Raw genomic sequence first — 23,754 nt, 5'->3', positions numbered from 1 at the left:
TGGAAAACTCATGACAAGTGAATTTGACATGAGTATGATGGGTGAACTTAATTTCTTCCTTGGGCTGCAAATTAAACAAACTGAAAAATGTATTTTCATTCATCAAGAGAAGTATGCCAAGGAATTAGTTAAGAAATTTGGTATGGAAAATGCCAAACCCATGGGAACTCCCATGCATCCTAATTCTAAATTAGATAAGGGAGAAACTGAGAAAGATGTTGATGAGACTAGGTATAGAGGAATGATTGGCTCTCTTATGTACTTAACTTCCTCTAGACCCGATATTGTGCAAAGTGTTGGATTGTGTTCTAGGTTCCAATCCAAACCAAAAGAGTCACATCTTTCTGCAGTTAAAAGAATCATTAGATATGTTCATGGCACATCCAATTTTGGTCTTTGGTATCCTAAGATGATGATTTTTCTGCAGTTGGTTATTGTGATGCAGATTTTGCTGGTGATAGAGTTGATAGGAGGAGCACCTCGGGTTTATGTTGCTTCCTTGGGAAGTCCTTAAATGTATGGTCAAGTAAGAAGCAACCAACAGTGGCCCTTTCCACTGCAGAGGCTGAGTATATAGCTGCTTCTTCTTGTTGTTCTCAGCTTTTATGGTTAAAAACGCAGCTTGCTGATTACAAATTAAATGCTGAAAATATTCTCCTGCTGTGTGATAATATGAGTGCCATTAATATTTCTAAAAATCCAGTTTTGCACTCTAGGACTAAACATATTGAAGTGAAATTTCACTCAATAAGAGAACATGTCCAAAAGGGGGATATTAGTATTCAATTTGTTAAATCAGAGGAGCAATTAGCAGATATTTTTACAAAACCATTAGCTGAGGATAGATTCTGCATGCTTAGGACTTGTCTAGGAATTTTGAGTTATGATTCCTTGTTTGAAAAATGCTGATGTATTTGCTGGAGTTTTTTGTCTCATAAACAGGCATGAGACAATTCTGGGCAGGTGATGAACATTTCCATCACGTCAACATGTTCTGGGCTTGTTTCAAATGAATCTCAATCTGGGCCAACCTCAATATTCAGATCAAGAGTGGTCCAAATGTGTTTCATTAATTTCATATCACCTCAAGGCCCAAATATGAATGTTACAATCTTGTTTGTTAGTTTTTGATGAATTGTGTGTTTCATAAAAGGCTTTTACTAAATGTTTTGTGGCCCAAAAAGTGTTTCAGGTTAATTTTGTTGTTTTTCAAAATTTTAAAATTAATTTTTTAAATTTTTTAAAATCAAATAAAATCTTTCTTGAATGAGGTCATGTCTTTTCAAGTCTTTTCAAATGGTGATGCAGTTGCATGATTTTGGAAATTTGCTTTTGGGTATGGTTACCAACACTCCCTCTCTTCCCTCCATTACTCCTTCTTTATCCCTTCGGTTTTCACCGCTACCCACATTACTCTCTTTCTTCTTAAATCAAAAACCACCAAATGAGGAAGAAAACCATAGCACACAAGCCTCCTCGAGAAAAAGTGTATAAACTTCCATCCAAACCCTCCACTCGCTCCCAAGACCGCACCTTCACACCTTCACCATCTCCTCCTACCTCTCCTCCTCGTACTGCACCCATGGCGCGAACCAAGACTACACCAAGGTACCCTGCTCCTGCCAAGCCGACGCCACCACCTAAGACGACGCCCTCCAAACTGAGCTCTTCGAAACCTGGCTCATCCAAAGGGAAGCGTCCTGCTGTTGCAGAACCTGTTCCTGAGACAGCAAAACCTAAGTCAAGGTCTGTCCCTGTTCGATCACAAAGAGGTAACCCTCATCGCCCTCTCACATCTGTTAGAGAACCAGACATTGATCCTTTTGCTCACAAATCACACTACATGACATCTCACTCAGACTTTAACCCCCATCGTTTCAAATCTGCCATGAACCATGATTTTTATGAGGGAGTCGTTTAGTATCGTACTCTATGTCCATCTTTTCTGGCTGATTTACCTGATTTGAAAAAGAAAGGTTTTTCTTTTGTTGAAAATTTGGAATTTTTAGACTGGAATCACCTTTTCAAAATCAAAAACCTGTATATCCTCAGTTGGTCAAAGAATTTTATGCAAACATGACTTACCATGAAGGAAGTGTGCATTCGTATGTTAAGGGCAGAGACATTATCTTGAATAATGAAACTATCAGTGACTCCTTGAAGTACACTGATGTTGGGCCGTGTGCTTATACCTCTGTGAAATGGGATGAAGGTGTTGGTATTTCTTACCATGATGCTTTGGCTCACATTTGTGAACATGTTTCCCTAATTGATGGCATCACACCCACTCACAAAGCCCTGGGATATGAACGTGCTCAGTTGCACCGAATTGTTAATCACATCTTGATTCCTCAAAGTGGTTCATATCAAAGGGTCTCTTACACTGACACACTTGTTTTGTATGCCCTAATCACTAAAACAGAAATCTCTTTTGCCTACTTGATGGCTAGATACATGTTTGATTCTGTTAGAAGTATAAAAGATAAAGCACTATCTTATGGCATGTTTTTAACTTGCATATTTGAGAATTTTGGTGTTGACCTGTCAAATGAGGATTATGAAAACAGACATTCATACCTAAAAGGGGATGGTTCAGTGAAACAGCAAAAAGGACCAACTCGATCTAAGAGAGTGGTTCTAGATGATGATGATGATGATGAAGAGTTCATTCCAGATGATTCTATTGCTCCGTCCACTGAGGGTACTTCCATCTCTACTGGGAAGAAATCCACTCTGCTGAATGTGATCAGGGATGTTGCTCAAGAGTTTGTCTCCCAATCGAATCACTTGATTGAATTGAGCAAAGAGAAAAGGAAGCTGGCTAGCAAGCATGAGAACTTTCTGAAGAAATCAAGGGATAGGGTGGCTGTACTGATGACTTTCATTGACAACCTTCAAAATGATGAAGACATTGCCACGGATGTTGAAGAGGAAGATGCTTCAGAGGGGAATGGTTCTGATGCCTAGGATTTGTCTCATAAAATCTGCTGATGCTGCTCATTTTTTTTGTCTCATAAACTCTGTTTTATTTTGCTACTGTTTGGTATACTCTTGTTGTCTTGGATAACTGTAATAACTTTGAACACTGATGCACTTTTGGTTATTTCGTTAGTTATCTTGGCTGTGCACTAACCTTTCTTGCAGGGCTTATAATGCTGTTTTTGTTGATCTTGCTTATTATCAACCCTTGATGACAAAAGGGGGAGTAATAGGAGCAATAGCTGGCATGCTGGCATGCTATTCTGACTAAAGTTGCCTTTTGATTACTGTTTTTTTTTGTGGACTTTGTTTGACTGCAGCAGATTTTAATAAGCTTGATTTGCAAATGTTTGCAATTATTGTGAACTGTTGTGAAAGAGGTTGGAAACTTGCTTTATGATATGTTGCTATCCGACTCTGACCCTGATGTATTAGAGCTCTATTTTGGCCATTTAAACTATCACTATTTGCTATATTTCTAGTTGGTACATAGCATCTGTTTGGTTCCATAAAAGCATATGTAAACAGGAAAGAAGAGAAGAGCATAAATCCAGGGGGAGCAAATCTTGAAAAGGAAAGGGGGAGCAACATAAAAGCAAATGATAAAAATCAAAGGAAGCTTCTAAACCTTACTCAAACTCATTTCTTTTGCTTATTGCTTAAATCATGTTTGTCATCAAGGGGGAGATTGTTGAGTTAAGAAATTAACTAAATTAATTAGTGATGACAAACATTATTTTTGGAAAAATAAATAATTAGTGTTGATTAATTATAATTGCATATTACTAATTATTTATAAAACTGCTGCAGGCCAAAATCTGATTTACAACCCAAATTTGAATGGAAAATAAAACAAGGCAAATGGGCTGAATGGTAAGTGTGAATAAAGGCAAGCCCAAGTCATTCATTTCAAACAAAATTCATCAAAGAAGCATAGCAAGGCACCAACGGGCTGAAGTAGAGAAGAACCCGATCCAAGCCCGAAATTGTTTTTCAATTTCCCACCATCTTGCTCCAACCAAAGCAACGTTCCTCTTCTCTCTAATCAAGTCAAATCAAGACTTCAGAAAAAAGTAAGAAAGAGAAAGAGAAGAAAAGCTTCCTCCATAAGCCAGTAACCAAAGAAGCAAGAAAGAGAAAAACTAAGCTTGAAGCACAGAAGCTAAAGCAGAAAATCTAATCCAAATCAAGCTTAGGTTAAAGGTAATCCATCTCATCTTACATGCATCAGATCTTCATCCCTTCTTCCAAACTCTCTGCACTATCCGAAAATGACATTCAAGGGAAAGTTGATCTCTGTTCTTCACTGCTACAAATCCACGGTCATAAGAGATTCTTGGGGACCAAGTTGCATCTCTATGGTTCAGATTTGGTTGACCATTGGAAGAAAATTTCGGTTACTCTTATATGGCTTTCGGTCAAGTTGGAGAAGTCAGAAGCAAAGTTTCCATTGTGAGGTTTAATGGGAAAAAGTGAGACAGTGGGTTGGTGAAGCTCAAGGCTCAAGGTGTTGACCTTGGAAGAAGAACTCAGCCACATGCAAGGAGATAAAAGAAGATTGCTGTTCATTCAGAATGCAAGGAGAGAAAACCAGTGAATAGAGGTTTTGTTCTGAGAGAGCTCTTTGAAGAAGTTCAACTAACTGGACAGTGTAACCTAATCAAAGGTGCATTCTGCCAGTATGAAGAACTAAATCAGAGGCTTGCTAATCTGGTTTTTCGCATAGCACAGAGGCTGTTGATGAAGTCAATCTCCTTCATGTTTTACTGATTGTAATGTACTTTTCTATATTTATCTTTCTGTAATTTTTTGTGAGAAAAGGCATAGTGAGAAAGTTCAAGTAAAAGCCATGAGTGGAAAAAAGTTGAGTGAAACACTTGAGAGAAAAGCCTAGAGTTATTTTCAGATTTCTTTAGGTGTGTTTATGTCTTGTATCTTGTACCTGTGAGGTATTCCTTTCTTAGTTGGATTAGCACTAAGAGTGAATAGTTAGGTATTAGCATAGCCAATGTCAAGTTAGGTTAGAACTTGAGTGTGAAAGGATTGGGTCAATCCTGAGTTATTGGTGTATGTAATATTGTTAACTATAGTGAAATTCTTCCATAGTTGTGGAGGAGACTGGATGTAGGTTGCATAGCACAAGGCAACCGAACCAGGATACATGCTGGTGTTAGCTTTTCTCTTCTCTGCTGTGTTATGTTTTCTGATATTCATGAGACAAAAATAAATTGTCTCATAAATTTCCGCTGCTAAGTTAAAACAGAATCAGAATTGCAAATCTGTTTTAAAAAGGTAACAACAGCAACTAAAAGGAAGGGATAGATTCAACCCCCTTCTCTAAGCCTACCACAACCTTCAGTTACTATCTCCAACTCCCAAATTTTAGCTCCAAGTATGCAATTTGAGCTTCGAGCTTCCAATTTAGGTCAACATGTTCAGCAAAATCAAGTTGAATTGTTATAGTTTTGACTAGAAGTGAAGTTAGGGTTTAGTTAGCTTTCTGCTGGACCAGAGCATAGTTTGTTAATTGAAGCAAGCAAAATTCTATGCAAGCAAAATTCTTTGGGACGGAGGAGAAGAGAAGAAGAGATACTGCATATAATAATCATTCTTACTTTCTAAGGTTTTAATGGGACCAGGATCACATTGGGTAAAAATTAAGATTTGCCACGTCAGCTAGCCGTTGCTGGCTCCAGCATGGCATGGGAGGTGCCAAATCATTACTCCGTTTGCTGACTGTGCGCCGGAAAGAGTCGCAGGACGACTATGGGTCCCGGAGCTGAATGTGAGGGATACCATTAGGGAATTTTGAAAGTCAAGAATGATTATGGGTAACTCGCCCAATCTCAGGGATCACTTTAGGGTTTTAGTCCATTTCTATAAAATAAGTACTTTTAGAGTTAAAAATCCAAACAAAATAACTTATTTATAAGTTACTTTTAACAGAGTCATTTATTGTTTAAGTTATTTTATCAAAAGGAGCTTAATTAAGTTGGTTACCCAAACTGGGCCAGTCCAATTTGAATAACAGCTTAATTAAGTTCTTTTTAAAAAAATAACTTTAATAATAAATGATTATATTAAAAATTATTTATAAATAAGTTATATTGTATTTGAGTTTTTAGTTCTAAAAGTGTTTATTTTATAAAAATATAATCAAAAGTAATAGTATTATCAGAGAAGTTATTTTTTTTTAATTTCTCTATAAATTCCTAAATAGCTTTTTAGAAAGTTGCAATTTGGTTTTGAAAATTATATCAGACATTAATACTACTACTTTTTATAAGTCAAAAGTTCAAAAAAATTACTTTTAAAACTTTTCAAACGATCTTTAATCTGATTGGGATAAGAATTAACTACTAATTCTTTACGCCAAAAATTTAAGCGTGAACAAAAAAGGTTTTTAAAAATATTATTGATAAAATAATTTTTGAATAATTTAAAAATAATTAATGTAAATTATATCTTTTATAAATGATAAAATTTTTTTGTCTTTAGAAAACGTTTTGTACATTTAACTTGAATTTTTTTTAATAGTATTTGAATAAATATTTAGAAAGTGTATAAAAAAATTCGGAACAAAATTTAATTTTTAGATTTTTTATTTTTCAAAAAATTTTTGTCATTCATAATAAAAGAATTTAAAAAAAATCACTTGATATAAAAATTACCAAATTTTGAGAATGAAAATATCTTATTTTTCTAATGATGTTTGTAAAAAATTACATCAAAATATGATTTTTAAAGTTTTTTTTAGAATCATTTTTATTAGCGATGTAAATTTTTTCGAGTATTTTGATAGTTTATTCTAAGAATAAATATTAGCATTATTGAACTAGTCCCATATTATTATATGTTTTCTATTTTAAAAGTTATAATTTTGTATATTTTAATTTAAAAATATTATTTTGAAAACTTAATTTAGTAATTTAATCATGGTTTAATTACTCTGTAGGTCTCTATAGTTTCACCAAATTTTCAATTAGGTCCCTATACTTTTTTTCTTTTCAATTAGGTCCTTAGATGTTAAATTTTTTTCAATTTAGTCCCTACCGTGACAAAACCGTTTAAAATAACAGAATATTCTATTCAAAAATCGAATATTCTCCTAATTAAGTTATAATAGCTAATTAAACCCACTTCTATTTTTTTAGAATACCAAAATTACCCTTGCCATTTTATCCAAAAACAAAGAACCCTAATCAGCCCTTATTCTCTGAAGTCACTGCGTTTCTCCTCCGATCCATTCGATGGTGTCGTCCTCCATCTGCGGCGGCGTCGTCGTCCTTGGCGGCGTGAGCGTCCATCGTCGTCATCGTCCGTCGTCCTTGGTCTGCGCTGCACTGCTCTGTGCTGGTCATGCGTCTGCTCTACTCTGCTTCCCACTGGTGGTGTGTCGCTTCCGTCGCGTTCCCTCGCCGTGGATCGCTACGCCGCTACTCGCGTCGCCACACCTCGCCGCACCATGCCTTGCTGCCTGAAGTCGATCTGCCAAAACAGGTAACAGGTTAATTTTTTCTTTTGTTTTTTCAAAGTTAATGAAACAAGTTTAAGCAAATGATAATTTTTCTGATTTCTGAATTGATTTGATATACCTATTTGTTTAATTGAATTCTGAATTCTTTTGATACAATAGTTTGGGTTTACAATATATATATATATATATATATATATATATATATATATATATATATATATATATATATATATATATAGAGGGACCTAATTGAAAATTTAGTGAAATTATAAGACTTGTAGAGTAATTAAACCTTTAATCATTTAAAGCTATTATTCTAAATAACAAAAAAGATTACTTAACAAATAATATTAATTTTTCTTTGTGTTGTAAAATAAGTAAATAGAGAAGATGGAATAGATATAAAATAGAGAAATGAGAATAAAAAATTTTACTATAAATATTCTCTAATATGTGTACCACAATTTGGTTGAGATGATTGAGAGATATTATGTAGTCGTAAAGCCTTGAGATCAATTAGGTCAAATGAAAAGTGCTTTTTTTTTTGGTGACTAAATGAAAAGTGCTTTGGTTCAACATTAGTGTGGATTAGAATTTTTAGTTTATCAATATAGTGCTACCAAAAAGAGGTTATGCTTCTTATTACGACGGCCATAAATAATCCAATCAAAGTTGATTTGGCAACCAAATTAGCAGAATGAAGACGTTATAAACTTATGCGCGTGCTTGTATCCAAATAGATTTGGAGCGTGCTTGTATCCAAATAGATTTGGAATTGTCGGTAACTAAAAAAATTATTGTTGAGGATATAGGTATGAGATTGAATATAAAAACCTCCATCTTATTTGTGATTCTTGCTCTAGGTTCGAACATGATATCCGAGCTTACGAGAACGGTAGCAATTTAGGGATCAGAGAAGGAGTTAAAGCCACAATGGAGAAGGTGGTAACACAACTGCCAGAAAATAAATTCACATAAGTCGGTAAGTATTAAAAGAGAAACATTTAAATTTGGCAAGAATCATAAAGAGAGTAGCATAACTACCACTATTCCAGATTTGATTAGAAGTGATTTGCATGTAATTCACATATAACATGCATATCTTGATGATATGGAGGGTCGGACTCAAATCTTGAGAAAGAAAAATATATCATGGGCCATAAACTATCTTTATCCCATCAGCATGCCCATATGAAGCATATGAGGACTCCTTCTAACCCTTTATATAAGTGAAACAAGTCCAATCAACTATGAAGCACAGATACGAACATGGATGCGGAACATGACACGATATAGAACACGACGACACACTAATTCTAAAAAATTGTCGAACATAAGGACACATATATATCATTAATATTAAATTAATAACTATTTTCAAAAACAATGGTATGATATGCAATTATTCTTAAAATGTATAGGTATTTAAAAGATAAAATTGTCTTAATAGAGTTAGTACATCACATGTACACAAAAAAATATCTAAAGGCGCACTATTTCTCCATTATATATGGTTGATATCTTCATCATTATAAAAAAGTTACTCTTTTCAACCTTGCTTCATCAAGAGAAAGGTCAATAACTTCAAGGACACCATATTTTTATCAATTGGCAAAAAATTATCTCTAATAATATTCCACATCATAGTTTCTCATTCATTGTATTGTGAAATCTTTTTTGAAAGAAAACGAAAATTAGTGTGGACAAATACTAAATTTTTTGTACGTTTAGGTTTCAGCTTATTTCTTTTTAGGAAATATATAAAAGAATAAATGCTCCTACTTCTTTCACAACAAGAAGATGAAGATAGTTGCCCAAGTAATCTAAGAGCAATTGGTTGAAGAAGTTTTTCTTTACCACCATGAATTAGCCACCAAAATTTTGGATTGACTATGCCTTAAAATAATTTGACTAATTCATGAGCATTCTTCATTAATTAGCAATTTGAAAACGAAAATATTTGGTAACAAAAAATAATTAGTCAAAAATAACCAAAACTTGTCTTAATTAGCATTCATTAATTATTGTAATAATTAATGCTACAATAATTAATGAATGCTACAATAATTAATGAATGCTAAATAAGGCAAGTTTTGACTATTTTTTTGTCTTCCTAACATTACCGATTAAAAAAAATACATCTTCAAGTATTTAACTCTTTCATTAGTGATCTCAATATCTTGATGAGGAGAAACTCGTGTAGGGTCTTTTCTTAACCATTGGTAGCTATAATACCTATATAATTAGTGATTAAGAAGAAATACTAATAATTCAATTATCTTTACTTAATACTTATAAATAAAAGATATAAATCATAAATGTAAAGGGTTATCTTGGATTCAATGAATGTGATAAACAATGAAGGAAGTATGCTACTTTTTGTCTATTTTTAAACTAATATTGAGTGCCCAACATTGTAGAAGGATGATGACTCTTGTTCTTTCTTTTTTTCATAGAGATATATAATACTTTTCACATTCTTGATCATTGAATCACACATCTCATGAACCAAATAAAGAGTAGGTACATCCATGTCTGTACTTCTTAAAATATCATAAATAGAATTTGTGAAAATAAGAATACAATCAATTTTTTGTCATAAATTTTCACTCAAAATTTTTTCTATAACAAACTCAGCTTTGCTAACATTATCTTCCTTATATGAAGACCACTTTTCACTTATAACCATCTCTTTGAATTCTTTCTTTAACAATCTAAATCTTTTGAGTATCATAATGGTAGAGGCAAATCAAGTAGGAGCAACATTAAATAATTTCAATGTATTAAACTCATTGATATGATGATTAGCATTAAAATTTTTTATAAAAGAAGCATCTTTAGCAATTTGACTAATTCATGAGCATTCTTCATAAATAAAGTTGTTATTCTCTGTATTCTTAGCTGCAGAAATATCCTTTGAAGCAAGGTTGAGAGTATGAATAACACAAAGAGTCCAAACAATAGATGAAAATTTAACTTTAATCAATAAACCAGTCGCTTTATGTAAGACCTCGGATTTTAAAAAATTAAATAAGAAATTTATTTATAATTTATTATATTTAATTGAGATTATATTTTTAAGAAATTTTATATATCAATTAAGCAATTTCTTATATATGATTTAAAGTTTTAGTAATTGAATGATAATAATAATGTTATATGCTTTAATTTAAATAATTAGATTTTTAGCTCTATTTTATAATTTAAAGAAAATTAGTTTGATTATTTTCAAATATTGAATTAGAGTATTGAGTTAAAAATAATTTGTAAATTTATGATTAAATAATATTTTTATAGATATTATTATTAGATTCAAAATTAGTTTTCAATTACTATATTATTTTTTAATTTAATTAAAATTACTAAATTATCCAAAATCCCCAATTTCATACACAAAACCCTAATTTTGCCCTAAATCACCCTAACCTAACCGCCTCACCTCTCTCATCCTCCCCAAACACACACACACGACACACAAACACAGAAATGGATTAAGGGAAACGAGAGAAAGAAGGTTGCGATCGCGGAGAGAGAGAGAGAGCCTGATGAGCGGATAATTTATACGCTTTTTGGCATTGTTTTTACATAGTTTTCAGTATAATTTAGTTAGTTTTTAGTATATTTTTATTAGTTTTTAAATAAAAATTACATTTCTGGACTTTACTATGAGTTTGTGTGTTTTTCTGTGATTTTAAGTAATTTCTGGCTGAAATTGAGGGACTTGAGCAAAAATCAAATTCAGAGGTTGAAGAAGGACTGCAGATGCTGTTGGATTCTGACCTCCCTGCACTCAAAGTGGATTTTTTGGAGTTACAGAACTCTAAATGGTGCGCTCTTAATTGCGTTGGAAAGTAGACATCCAGGACTTTTCAGCAATATATAATAGTCTATACTTTACCCGAGTTTAGACGATGCAAACTGGCATTCAACGCCAGTTCTATGCTGCATTCTGGAGTTAAACGCCAGAAACAGGTTGCAAAGTGGAGTTAAATGCCAGAAACAGGTTACAAACTGGCGTTCAACTCCAAGAGAAGCCTCTACACGTGTAAAGCTCAATGCTCATCCCAAGCACACACCAAGTGGGCCCTAGAAGTGGATTTCTGCATCATTTACTCATTTCTGTAAACCCTAGTAACTAGTTTAGCATAAATAGGACTTTTTACTATTGTATTTACATCTTTGGATGATCTTTTGATCCTTTGATCATGTTAAGGGGGCTGGCCTCTCGGCCATGCCTAGACCTTCATCACTTATGTATTTTCAATGGTAGAGTTTCTACACACCATAGATTAAGGTGTGGAGCTCTGTTGTTCCTCATGAATTAATACAAAGTACTATCGTTTCTCTATTCAATTCAAGCTTATTCCGATTCTAACATTCGCACCTCAATATGAATGTGATGATCGTGACAGTCATCATCATTCCCAACCTATGAACGCGTGCCTGACAACCACTTCCGTTCTACCATAGATTGAATGAGTATCTCTGGGATTCCTTAGTCAGAGTCCTCGTGGTATAAGTTAGAATCCATGGACGGCCATTCTTGAGATCCGAAAAGTCTAAACCTTGTCTGTGGTATTCTGAGTAGGATCTGGGAAGGGATGGCTGAGACAAGCTTCAAACTCGCGAGTGCTGGGCGTAGTGACAGACGCAAAAGTATCAATGGATCCTATTCCAGTATGATCGAGAACCGACAGATGATTAGCCATGTAGTGACAGCGCATTGGACCATTTTCACTGAGAGGACAGGATGTAGCCATTGACAACGGTGATGCCTAACATACAGCTTGCCATAGAAAGGAGTATGAATGATTGGATGAAGACAATAGGAAAGTAGAGGTTCAGGAGGAACGAACGCATCTCTATACGCTTATCTGAAATTCTCACCAATGAATTACATAAGTATCACTATCTTTATTTTATATTTTATTTATCTTTTAATTACTAAATCTCCATAATCAATTGAATCCGCCTGACTGAGATTTACAAGATGACCATAGCTTGCTTCAAGCCGACAATCTCCGTGGGATCGACCCTTACTCACGTAAGGTTTATTACTTGGACGACCCAGTCCACTTGCTGGTTAGTTGTGCGAAGTTGTGACAAAGAACTAAGATTATGAACGTGCGTATTGAGTTTTTAGCGCCGTTACCAAGGAATGAACCGTCACGATTTCTGCGCACCAAGTTTTTGGCGCCGTTGCCGGGGATTGTTCGACTTTGGACAACTGACGGTTCATCTTGTTGCTCAGATTAGGTAATTTTATTTTTATTTTAAGCTTTTTATTTCTTATTTTTGAAAAAAAATACAAAAAAATTTCTTCTTTTTCTTTTTTCCCAAAATAATTTTCGAAAAATCCAAAAAAGAAAAATTGATAAAATCATAAAAATAAAAAATATTGTGTTTCTTGTTTGAGTTTTGTGTCAAATTTTAAGTTTGGTGTCAATTGCACCCTTTGTAATTTTTCAAAAAAATTTCGAAAACTCATGCATATGTTCTTCATGATCTTCAAGTTGTTCTTGATGAATTACTTTGTTTGATCTTTGCATTTTTTCGTTTTGTGTCTTTTCTTATTTTTCATATGCATTTTCAATTTCTTAGTGTCTAAAAATTAAAAATTTCTAAGTTTGGTGTCTTGCATGTTTTCTTTTATTGAAAATTTTTCAAAATACATACTTGATGTTCATCATGATCTTCAAAGTGTTCTTGGTGTTCATCTTTTCATTCAAAGTGTTCTTGCATATTTTTCTTGTTTTGATTCATAATTTTCATGTTTTGAGTCTTTTTGATGTTTTTCTCTTTCATCATTAAAAATTCAAAAATAAAAAAATATCTTTTCCTTTTTCTTCTCATCAAATTCGAAAATTTGAGTTGACTTTTTCAAAAATTTTTTAAATCTAGTTATTTCTTATGAGTCAAATCAAATTTTCAATTTAAAAATTCTATCTTTTTCAAATCTTTTTCAAAAATCAAATCTTTTTCATTTTTCTTTCATTTTTTCGAAAGCTTTATGATTGATTTTTAAAATCTTTTTCTTATTTTTATTTCATATTTTTGAAATTAATGCTAACAATTAATGTGATTGATTCAAAATTTTTAAGTTTGTTACTTGCCTAGTAAGAAAGGTTCAATCTTTAAACTCTAGACTCATATCTTTTTAGTTTCTTGTTAGTCAAGTAATCAACTTTAATTTCAAAATCAAATCTTTTTAAATTTCTTTTTCAAATCTTTTTCAAAACAAATTTCAATCACATCTTTTTCAAAATTAATTTCAAAATCTTTTCTAACTTCTTATCTTTTCAAAAATTAAGTTTCAAATCCTTTTCAATTAATCTTATCTTTTTGTTTGATTCATATCTTTTTCAAAACTACCTAACTAACTCTCTCTTTCTAATTTTCGAAAATTACCTTCCCCTTTTTCTAAAATTTTCTTTTTAAATTAACAAATTGTTTTAAATTTAATTTAATTTGATTTAATTTTTCCTTTCTTAATTTTCGAATTTTCGAAAATTCTTTTCCCTCACCTACTTCTATTTATTTATTTATTTACTAACACCCCTCTTCATCTAAGAATTCGAACCTACTCCTCACCCTTGTGTTTGGATTCTCCTTCTTCTATTCATATCTTCTTCTACTCACATAAAGGAATCTCTATACTGTGACATAGAGGATTCCATATTTTCTGTTCTCTTCTTTTTCATATGAGCAGGAACAAGGACAAGAACATTCTTGTTGAAGCTGATCCTGAACCTAAAAGAACTCTAAAGAGGAAGCTAAGGGAAGCTAAAGCACAACTCTCTAGAGAAAATCTGACAGAAATTTTCGAAAAAAGAAGGAGACATGGCCGAAAATAACAACAATGCAAGAAGATGCTTGGTGACTTTACTGCACATAATTCCAATTTACATGGAAGAAGCATCTCAATCCCTGCCATTGGAGCAAACAATTTTGAGCTGAAACCTCAACTAGTTTCTCTGATGCAACAGAATTGCAAGTTTTATGGACTTCCATCCGAAGATCCCTTTCAGTTCTTAACTAAATTCTTGCAGATCTGTGATACTGTTAAGACTAATGGGGTTGATCCCGAGGTCTACAGGCTTATGCTTTTCCCATTTGCTGTAAGAGACAGAGCTAGAATATGGTTGGACTCTCAACCCAAAGACAGCCTGAACTCTTGGGATAAGCTGGTCACGGCTTTCTTAGCCAAGTTCTTTCCTCCTCAAAAGCTTAGTAAGCTTAGAGTGGATGTTCAAACCTTCAGACAAAAGGAAGGTGAATCCCTCTATGAAGCTTGGGAGAGATATAAGGAACTGACCAAAAAGTGTCCTTCTGACATGCTTTCAGAATGGACCATCTTGGATATATTCTATGATGGTCTGTTTGAATTATCAAAGATGTCATTGGACCATTCTGCAGGTGGATCCATTCACCTAAAGAAAACGCCTGCAGAAGCTCAAGAACTTATTGACATGGTTGCAAATAACCAGTTCATGTACACTTCTGAAAGGAATCCTGTGAATAATGGGACGCCTCAAAGGAAAGGAGTTCTTGAAATTGATACTCTGAATGCCATATTGGCTCAGAATAAAATATTGACTCAGCAAGTCAATATGATCTTTCAGAGTCTGAATGGATTAAAGGAATCATCCAACAGTACTAAAGAGGCATCTTCTGAAGAAGAAGCTTATGATCATGAGAACCCTGCAATAGCAGAGGTGAATTACATGGATGAACCCTATGGAAACACCTATAATCCCTCATGGAGAAATCATCCAAATTTCTCATGGAAGGATCAACAAAAGCCTCAACAAGGCTTTAATAATGGTGGAAGAAACAGGTTTAGCAATAGCAAACCTTTTCCATCATCCACTCAGCAACAGACAGAGAATTCTCAGTAGAACCCATCTAGCTTAGCAAATATAGTCTCTGATCTATCTAAGGCCACTGTGAGTTTCATGAATGAAACAAGGTCCTCCATTAGGAATTTAGAGGCACAAGTGGGCCAGCTGAGTAAAAGAGTCACTGAAATCCCTCCAAGTACTCTCCCAAGCAATACAGAAGAAAATCCAAAAAGAGAGTGCAAGGCCATAGCCTTACATGATGTGGCCGAACCCAAAGAGGAGGAGGAGAACGTGAATCCTAGTGAGGAAGACCTCCTGGGACGTTCAATGACCAATAAGGAGTATCCCTTTGAGGAACCAAAGGAATCTGAGGCTCATCTAGAGACCATAGAGATTTCATTGAACCTCCTTCTGCCTTTCATGAGCTCTGATGAGTATTCTTCCTCTGAAGAGGATGAAGACATTACTGAAGAGCAAGTTGCTAAATACCTTGGTGCAATCATGAAGCTGAATGCCAAATTATTTGGTAATGAGACTTGGAAAGATGAACCTCCCTTGCTCACCAATGAACTAAATGCATTGGATAGGCAGAAATTACCTCAAAAGAAACAGAATCCAGGCAAATTCTTAATACCCTGTACCATAGGCACCGTGACCTTTGAGAAGGCTCTGTGTGACCTGGGGTCAGGAATAAACTTAATGCCACTCTCTGTAATGGAGAAACTTGGAATCTTTGAGGTGCAAGCTGTCAGAATCTCATTAGAGATGGCATACAACTCAAGAAAACAGGCTTATGGACAAGTAGAGGACGTGTTAGTAAAGGTTGAAGGCCTTTATATCCCTGCTGATTTCATAATCCTAGACACTGGGAAGGAAGAGGATGAATCCATCATCCTTGGAAGACCCTTCCTAGCCACAGCAAGAGCTGTGATTGATGTGGACAGAGGAGAGTTGGTCCTCCAACTGAATGAGGACAACCTTGTGTTTGAAACTCAAGGATCTCCTTCTGTAACTATGGAGAGGAAGCCTAAAAATCTTCTCTCACTGCAGAGTCTACCAAAGCCCCCACAGTCAAACTCTAAGTTTGGTGTTGGGAGGCCACAACCAAACACTAAGTTTGGTGTTGAACCCCCACATTCAAACTCTAAGTTTGGTGTTGGGAGGTTCCAACCTTGCTCTGATTATCTGTGAGGCTCCATGAGAGCTTACTGTCAAGCTATTGACATTAAAGAAGCGCTTGTTGGGAGGCAACCCAATGTTATTTAATCATATCTATTTTATTTTCTTTTTGTTATTCCGTGTTTTATTAGGTTGATGATCATGTGAAGTCACAAAAACTACTGAAGAATAAAAAATAGAATGAAAAACAGCATTGAAAATAGCACACCCTGGAGGAGAGCAGTCTGGCGTTTAAACGCCAGAAAGAGGCACCAAGCTGGCGTTTAACGCCAGAAATAAGCATCTGCCTGGCGTTAAACGCCAGAAACAAGCTACATTTGGGCGTTTAACGTCAGAAACAGGCAGCAGTCTGGCGTTAAACGCCAGGATTGCACAGCAAGGGCGTTTTACACACCTAATTGGGGCAGGGATGTTAAGTCCTTGACCCCACTTGATCTGTGGACTCCACAGGACCCCACAGAATCCCCACATTTCTTCTCTCCTCTTCACACCTTTTCATAACTCTCTTCCCCAAATACCCTTCACCAATCACCTCAATCACTCTTTCCCATCACCTCTTCACCACTCACATCCATCCTCTCTTCCCCATAAACCCCACCTACCTTCAAAATTCAAACTAATTTCCCTCCCAAACCCAACCCTAATGGCCGAACCCTACACCCCCATCACTCCTATATAAAATCCTCACTCCTTCTTCATTTTCACACAACACAACCCTCTCTTCTTCTCCTTGGCCGAATACATCTTCTTCCCCCATCTCCTCCATTTTCTTCTTCTTCTACTACTTTCTTTCTTCTTTTGCTCGGAGACGAGCAAACATTTTAAGTTTGATGTGGTAAAAGCATAGCTTTTTGTTTTTCCATAACATTTATGGCACCTAAGGCCAGAGAAACCTCTAGAAAGAGGAAAGGGAAGGCAATTGCTTCCACCTCTGAGTCATGGGAGATGGAGAGATTCATCTTAAAGGTCCATCAAGACCACTTCTATGAAGTTGTGGCCAAGAAGAAAGTGATCCCTGAGGTTCCTTTCAAGCTCAAAAAGAATGAGTATCCGGAGATCCGACTTGAGATCCAAAGAAGAGGTTGGGAAGTTCTCACCAACCCCATTCAATAAGTTGGGATCTTGATGGTTCAAGAGTTCTATACAAACGCATGGATCACTAGGAACCATGATCAAAGTGTGAACCCGAATCCAAAGCATTGGCTTACCATGGTTTGGGGAAAATACTTAGATTTCAGTCCGGAAAATGTAAGGTTGGCGTTCAACTTGCCAATGATGGAAGAGAACGCACGCCCCTACACAAGAAGGGTCAACTTTGATCAAAGGTTGGACCAAGTCCTCATAGACATATGTGAGGAAGGAGCTCAATGGAAAATTGACTCAAGAGGCAAGCCGGTTCAACTAAGAAGGCATGACCTCAAACTAGTGGCTAGGGGATGGTTAGAGTTCATTCAACGCTCAATCATTCCTACTAGTAACCGGTCTGAAGTTACTATAGACCGAGCCATCATGATCCATAGTATCATGATTGGAGAGAAGGTGGAAGTTCATGAGATTATACCTCAAGAACTTTACAAGGTGGCTGACAAGTCCTCCACTTGGGCAAGGTTAGCCTTTCCTCACCTCATATGCCACCTCTGCAATTCGGCTGGAATTGACATAGAGGGAGACATCCTTATTGAAGAGGACAAGCCCATCACTAAGAAAAAGATGGAGCAAATAAGAGATCATGGACTTCAACATGAGCATGAGGAAATTCCCCACCATGAAATCCCTGAGATGCCTCAAGGGATGCACTTTCCTCCACAAAATTATTGGGAGCAAATCAACACCTCCCTAGGAGAATTAAGTTCCAATATGGGACAACTAAGGGTGGAGCACCAAGAGCACTCCATCATCCTCTATGAGATTAGAGAAGATCAAAGAGCCATGAGGGAGGAGCAACAAAGACAAGGAAGAGACATAGAGGAGCTCAAAAGCACCATTGGTTCTTCAAGAAGAGGAAGACGCCACCCTCACTAAGGTGGACTCATTCCTTAATCTCCTTGTCTATTTATTTTTTGTTTTCGGTTTCCATGCTTCATGTTTAATTATGTTTGTGTCTTTACTATATGATCATTAGTGTTTAAGTGTCTATGTCTTAAAGTTATAAATGTCCTATGAATCCATCACCTCTCTTAAATGAAAAATGTTTTAATTACAAAAGAACAAGAAGTACATGGTTTCGAATTCATCCTTAAAACTAGTTTAATTATTTTGATGTGGTGACAATACTTTTTGTTTTCTGAATGAATGTTTGAACAGTGCATATGTCTTTTGAAGTTGATGTTTATGAATGTTAAATATGTTGGCCCTTGAAAGAATGATGAACAGGAAAAATGTTATTTGATAATCTGAAAAATCATAAAAATGATTCTTGAAGCAAGAAAAAGCAGTGAATACAAAAAGCTTGCAAAAAAAAGAGAGAAAAGAAAAAAATGGCGAAAAAAAAAATAGAAAAAGAAAAAGCAAGCAGAAAAAGCCAAAAGCTCTTTAAACCAAAAGGCAAGAGCAAAAAGCCAATAGCCCTTAAAACCAAAAGGCAAGGGTAAATAAAAAGAATCCAAGGCTTTGAGCATCAGTGGATAGGAGGACCTAAAGGAATAAAATCCTGGCCTAAGCGGCTAAACCAAGCTGTCCCTAACCATGTGCTTGTGCGCGTGAAGGTGTCAAGTGAAAACTTGAGACTGAGCGGTTAAAGTCAAGGTCCAAAGCAAAAAAGGAGTGTGCTTAAGAACCCTGGACACCTCTAATTAGGGACTTTAGCAAAGCTGAGTCACAATCTGAAAAGGTTCACCCAGTTATGTGTCTGTGGCATTTATGTATCCGGTGGTAATATTGGAAAACAAAATGCTTAAGGCCATGGCCAAGAATCATAAAGTAGCTATGTTCAAGAATCAACATACTGAACTAGGAGAATCAATAACACTATCTGAACTCTGAGTTCCTATAGATGCCAATCATTCTGAACTTCAATGGATAAAGTGAGATGCCAAAACTATTCAAGAGGCAAAAAGCTACAAGTCCCGCTCATCTGATTGGAGCTAAGTTTCATTGATATTTTGGAATTTATAGTATATTCTCTTCTTTTTATCCTATTTGATTTTCAGTTACTTGGGGACAAGCAACAATTTAAGCTTGGTGTTGTGATGAGCGGATAATTTATACGCTTTTTGGCATTGTTTTTACATAGTTTTCAGTATAATTTAGTTAGTTTTTAGTATATTTTTATTAGTTTTTAAATAAAAATCACATTTCTGAACTTTACTATGATTTTGTTTGTTTTTCTATGATTTCAAGTAATTTCTGGCTGAAATTGAGGGACTTGAGCAAAAATCAGATTCAGAGGTTGAAGAAGGACTGCAGATGCTGTTGGATTCTGACCTCTCTGCACTCAAAGTAGATTTTCTGGAGCTACAGAGCTCCAAATGGAGCGCTTTCAATTGCGTTGGAAAGTAGACATCCAGGGCTTTTCAGCAATATATAATAGTCCATACTTTGCCCGAGTTTAGATGACGCAAACTGGCGTTCAACGCCAGTTCCATGCTGCATTCTGGAGTTAAACGCCAGAAATAGGTTGCAAAGTGGAGTTAAACGCCATAAACAGGTTACAAACTGGCGTTCAACTCCAAGAGAAGCCTTTACACGTGTAAAGCTCAATGCTCAGCCCAAGAACACACCTAGTGGGCCCCGGAAGTGGATTTCTGCATCATTTACTCATTTCTGCAAACCCTAGTAACTAGTTTAGCATAAATAGGACATTTTACTATTGTATTTACATCTTTGGATGATCTTTTGATCCTTTGATCATGTTAAGGGGGCTGGCCTCTCGGCCATGCCTGGACCTTCATCACTTATGTATTTTCAACGGTAGAGTTTCTACACACCATAGATTAAGGTGTGGAGCTCTGCTATTCCTCATGAATTAATACAAAGTACTATCGTTTCTCTATTCAATTCAAGCTTATTCCGATTCTAAGATATTCATTCGCACCTCAATATGAATGTGATGATCATGACAGTCATCATCATTCCCAACCTATGAACGCGTGCCTGACAACCACTTCCGTTCTACCGTAGATTGAATGAGTATCTCTGGGATTCCTTAATCAAAGTCCTCGTGGTATAAGTTAGAATCTATGGACGGCCTTTCTTGAGATCCGGAAAGTCTAAACCTTGTCTGTGGTATTCGAGTAGGATCTGGGAAGGGATGGCTGCGACGAGCTTCAAACTCGTGAGTGCTGGGCGTAGTGACAGACACAAAAGGATCAATGGATCCTATTCCAGTATGATCGAGAACTGATAGATGATTAGCCATGCAGTGACAGCGCATTAGACCATTTTCACTGAGAGGACAGGATGTAGCCATTGACAACGGTGATGCCTAACATACAGCTTGCCATAGAAAGGAGTATGAATGATTGGATGAAGACAATAGGAAAGCAGAGGTTCAGGAGGAACGAATGCATCTCTATACGCTTATCTGAAATTCTCACCAATGAATTACATAAGTATCACTATCTTTATTTTATATTTTATTTATCTTTTAATTACTAAATCTCCATAATCAATTGAATCCGCCTGACTGAGATTTACAAGATGACCATAGCTTGCTTCAAGCCAACAATCTCCGTGGGATAGACCCTTACTCACGTAAGGTTTATTACTTGGACGACCTAGTGCAGTTGCTGGTTAGTTGTACGAAGTTGTGACAAAGAACTAAGATTATGAACGTGCGTATTGAGTTTTTAGCGCCGTTACCAAGGAATGAACCATCACGATTTCTGCGCACCAGAGCCAGAGGGAGATGTTGCCACCACGCCTAGCTACCAAAGCATTGCCGCCGAACCCATCACCTGTGTCGCCATCGTGAACTGCGAACAGAGGAGAAGGAGAGACGAGTTCGTAAGGAAGAAGTGGAAGCAGCATCCTCACTCCGTCGTCGTTCCTCGCCATTGTCGAGCCACCGTTCGTGCTTTCATTAGCGCCACTGTGACTCTCGTTGTCTCCAGATCTGTCGCCGCGAGCTGCAACCGCCACCGTTGAAGTCACCCTCGCCATCGTCCTTGAGCGCCAGTAAGAGAGAAGGCTCGAGGAAGAAAGGAACGCGATAGAGGGGACTGGAGAGGAACACTGTTCCGCATGCACTGTTGTTGTTGGAGCTGGACCACCGTCGTGGGAGGGAGGTCTCGCCGCCAAGCTATTGTCGCCGAAGCCCTGTCACTGCCGTGGAGTTCGACGCTGTCAGATCAGAGAAGAAAGGAGGAAACTTGCACCGCCGTGTTCCTTGCTGCCGTCGCCATCGCTATTCAGGGTTGTGCGCCGCCATTCGTCATTGCTCAGTCACCGCTGAAGCTTTCTGCCGCCGCTCTGTTGTTGGTTCCTTTTGTTATAGTAAGTATTTTGTTCCGGAACCCTTGATATATCAATTTTTGTTATTTGTGGCTGAGTATTCTGCAGCGTTATCGGGATAGGTTTAAGCTTCGGTTCTTGCATGTGGTGTTTGATGATTGCCGCTGTTACGGGTCGAGAAATAAAGGGGGTATTTGACGCACTGTATAGCTTTCGAGTTTCGATGAGTTGAGGTAGGGGATTTTATTTTGAAATTAACTGTTTTAATTTATGAATGCCATGGAAGTCTAGTGGGTATTTGCAAATAATTTATGATTGTTTGGAATGACCAAATGATGAGTTTGAATTGTATTTGTGACTGAATTTGGTGAATATGTGTTGATTTCTTGATTGTTTAGGAATGCTGAAAAATTCTGATTTTACTAGCTAGTTATAATGAATATTTGTTGAGTTGTGGTTGTGAATGCTGATAGATTTGGTATTGCTTGTTGAATTGGAGATATGAATTGAATTTTATGAATTAAGTTTGAATTGAGGCTGGGATTGATGCTGGAAACTCTGGTTATGTCAATGTCTTGGTTGGGTTGTTGATTTGAGAAATTATATAAGTGAGGGAGCCCGTAAGGGTGGTGAAGACGAATTTTAAGAGGAGGTTTTGTCCGAGTTTTTATAAAAACATTTGAAAAAGTGATCTTATTTTGAAAATCCGATTTATAAGCTTATTTTGAGAAATAATTCTATGTTGGAAAAGACCTAGTTTACACACTTACCCATACTGAGAAAAGGATTTTGTATTTAAAATTTGAGTTATACATTTATATTATGAAGTGACTTGGATTTGAAATCGTTGAAAAGAGTTTGAGAAAATATTGGTTTGATTCAAGAGCAAAAGATTTAGAAAGAGGCTGGATTTTATTGAAAAAGAATGTGGCTTTGTTTCAAAGGAAACGATTTGATTATTGAAATTTATTTGATATTTGAAAATGGTTTAATTATTGAAAAGGATTTGATATTCAAAATGGTTGAGAGATTGTTTAGTAGGGACCCTGAAAGGGTGGCATAGTCCGAATTTTAGAGGAGATGCTGCATAAATTTTTTTAAACTCCAAGGCCTTATTTAAAGCATTATTTAAAAGCAAATCTGATTTAAGAGTATTATTGGATTTCGATTTATTACTGAAAGAGTCTTGTTTTCAATTCGATTTGTTATAAAAGTATAATGTTTTCAAATCAATCTTTTGAGAAGAGTTTTTGTTTTAAGTTATGATATGAGTTCGATTTATTAAGGAAAAGAAAGAAAGAGAAAAGAGAACACGGCACGTGTGATTATGAAATGAATAAAAGGTCACGAGAGGGTGACGGAAAGTAAATAGTTATGGTGCCGATGTGAAAATGTTAAGCCATGGGCTTTGTATGTGAATAATTGTGCAGGGACACATGTGTAAATGGAATGGATTCCAGGAGAAAGGGACACATGCTTCAGCTGGAAAATCAGCGCTTGCAAGTACTTGCAGAGGTCATGTTCGGTATACTTCAGCTGTAGAATCAGCGCCTGCAAGAAGTGAAAACTTGCAGAGGTTATGCCGCTGGAATGCCTTATCTGACTTGCGAGTCGGATTGCATCAGGTGCGGGTCGAAATCGACAAATGAGCTCATCACCTGCGTTAGGGATAGACATGCATTATGTTGTTTGCATATTTGCATTTGGTTGTGTTTGCTTGTATTATTTCTCTGTAATTATTCTGTTTGACTTGTTTGTGTGTTGATATGTTTCTTGTGCTATTAGTTTGTGGATTGAGATTTGTTTTAAGTTCGAAAATTTAAAGAAGGTAATTAATTATATAAAGTAAAAGTAAAAAGTATTTCCAAAGATTTAGCAAAATAGTTT

General features: G+C 35.9%; 1 protein-coding gene and 1 non-coding gene across 2 annotated transcripts; both read right to left on the bottom strand.

Moving 5' to 3' along the window:
* Positions 1–10,877: 10,877 nt before the first annotated feature.
* LOC110272269 (uncharacterized) lies at positions 10,878–23,328 on the bottom strand. The gene is made up of 3 exons (XM_088487215.1): positions 21,732–23,328; positions 21,308–21,662; positions 10,878–10,998 (listed from the first exon to the last, which is right to left on the bottom strand). The coding sequence occupies exons 2-3, from the start codon at positions 21,574–21,576 to the stop codon at positions 10,878–10,880; spliced, it is 390 nt and encodes a 129-aa protein (XP_088343341.1). The 5' UTR covers positions 21,577–21,662; positions 21,732–23,328.
* Positions 14,689–14,796, bottom strand: LOC148565695 (small nucleolar RNA R71). Its single transcript, XR_015885505.1, has one exon. It is a non-coding gene; the product is annotated as a small nucleolar RNA R71 (small nucleolar RNA).
* Positions 23,329–23,754: the final 426 nt, after the last annotated feature.

This window comes from Arachis ipaensis, chromosome B5 (assembly GCF_059453495.1).
Source record: "Arachis ipaensis isolate K30076 ecotype BB chromosome B5, ASM5945349v1, whole genome shotgun sequence".
Classification (NCBI taxonomy): domain Eukaryota; kingdom Viridiplantae; phylum Streptophyta; class Magnoliopsida; order Fabales; family Fabaceae; genus Arachis; species Arachis ipaensis.
The sequence above is the reverse complement of the archived record's forward strand: the minus strand, read 5'-3'. Positions and strand labels throughout refer to the sequence as shown.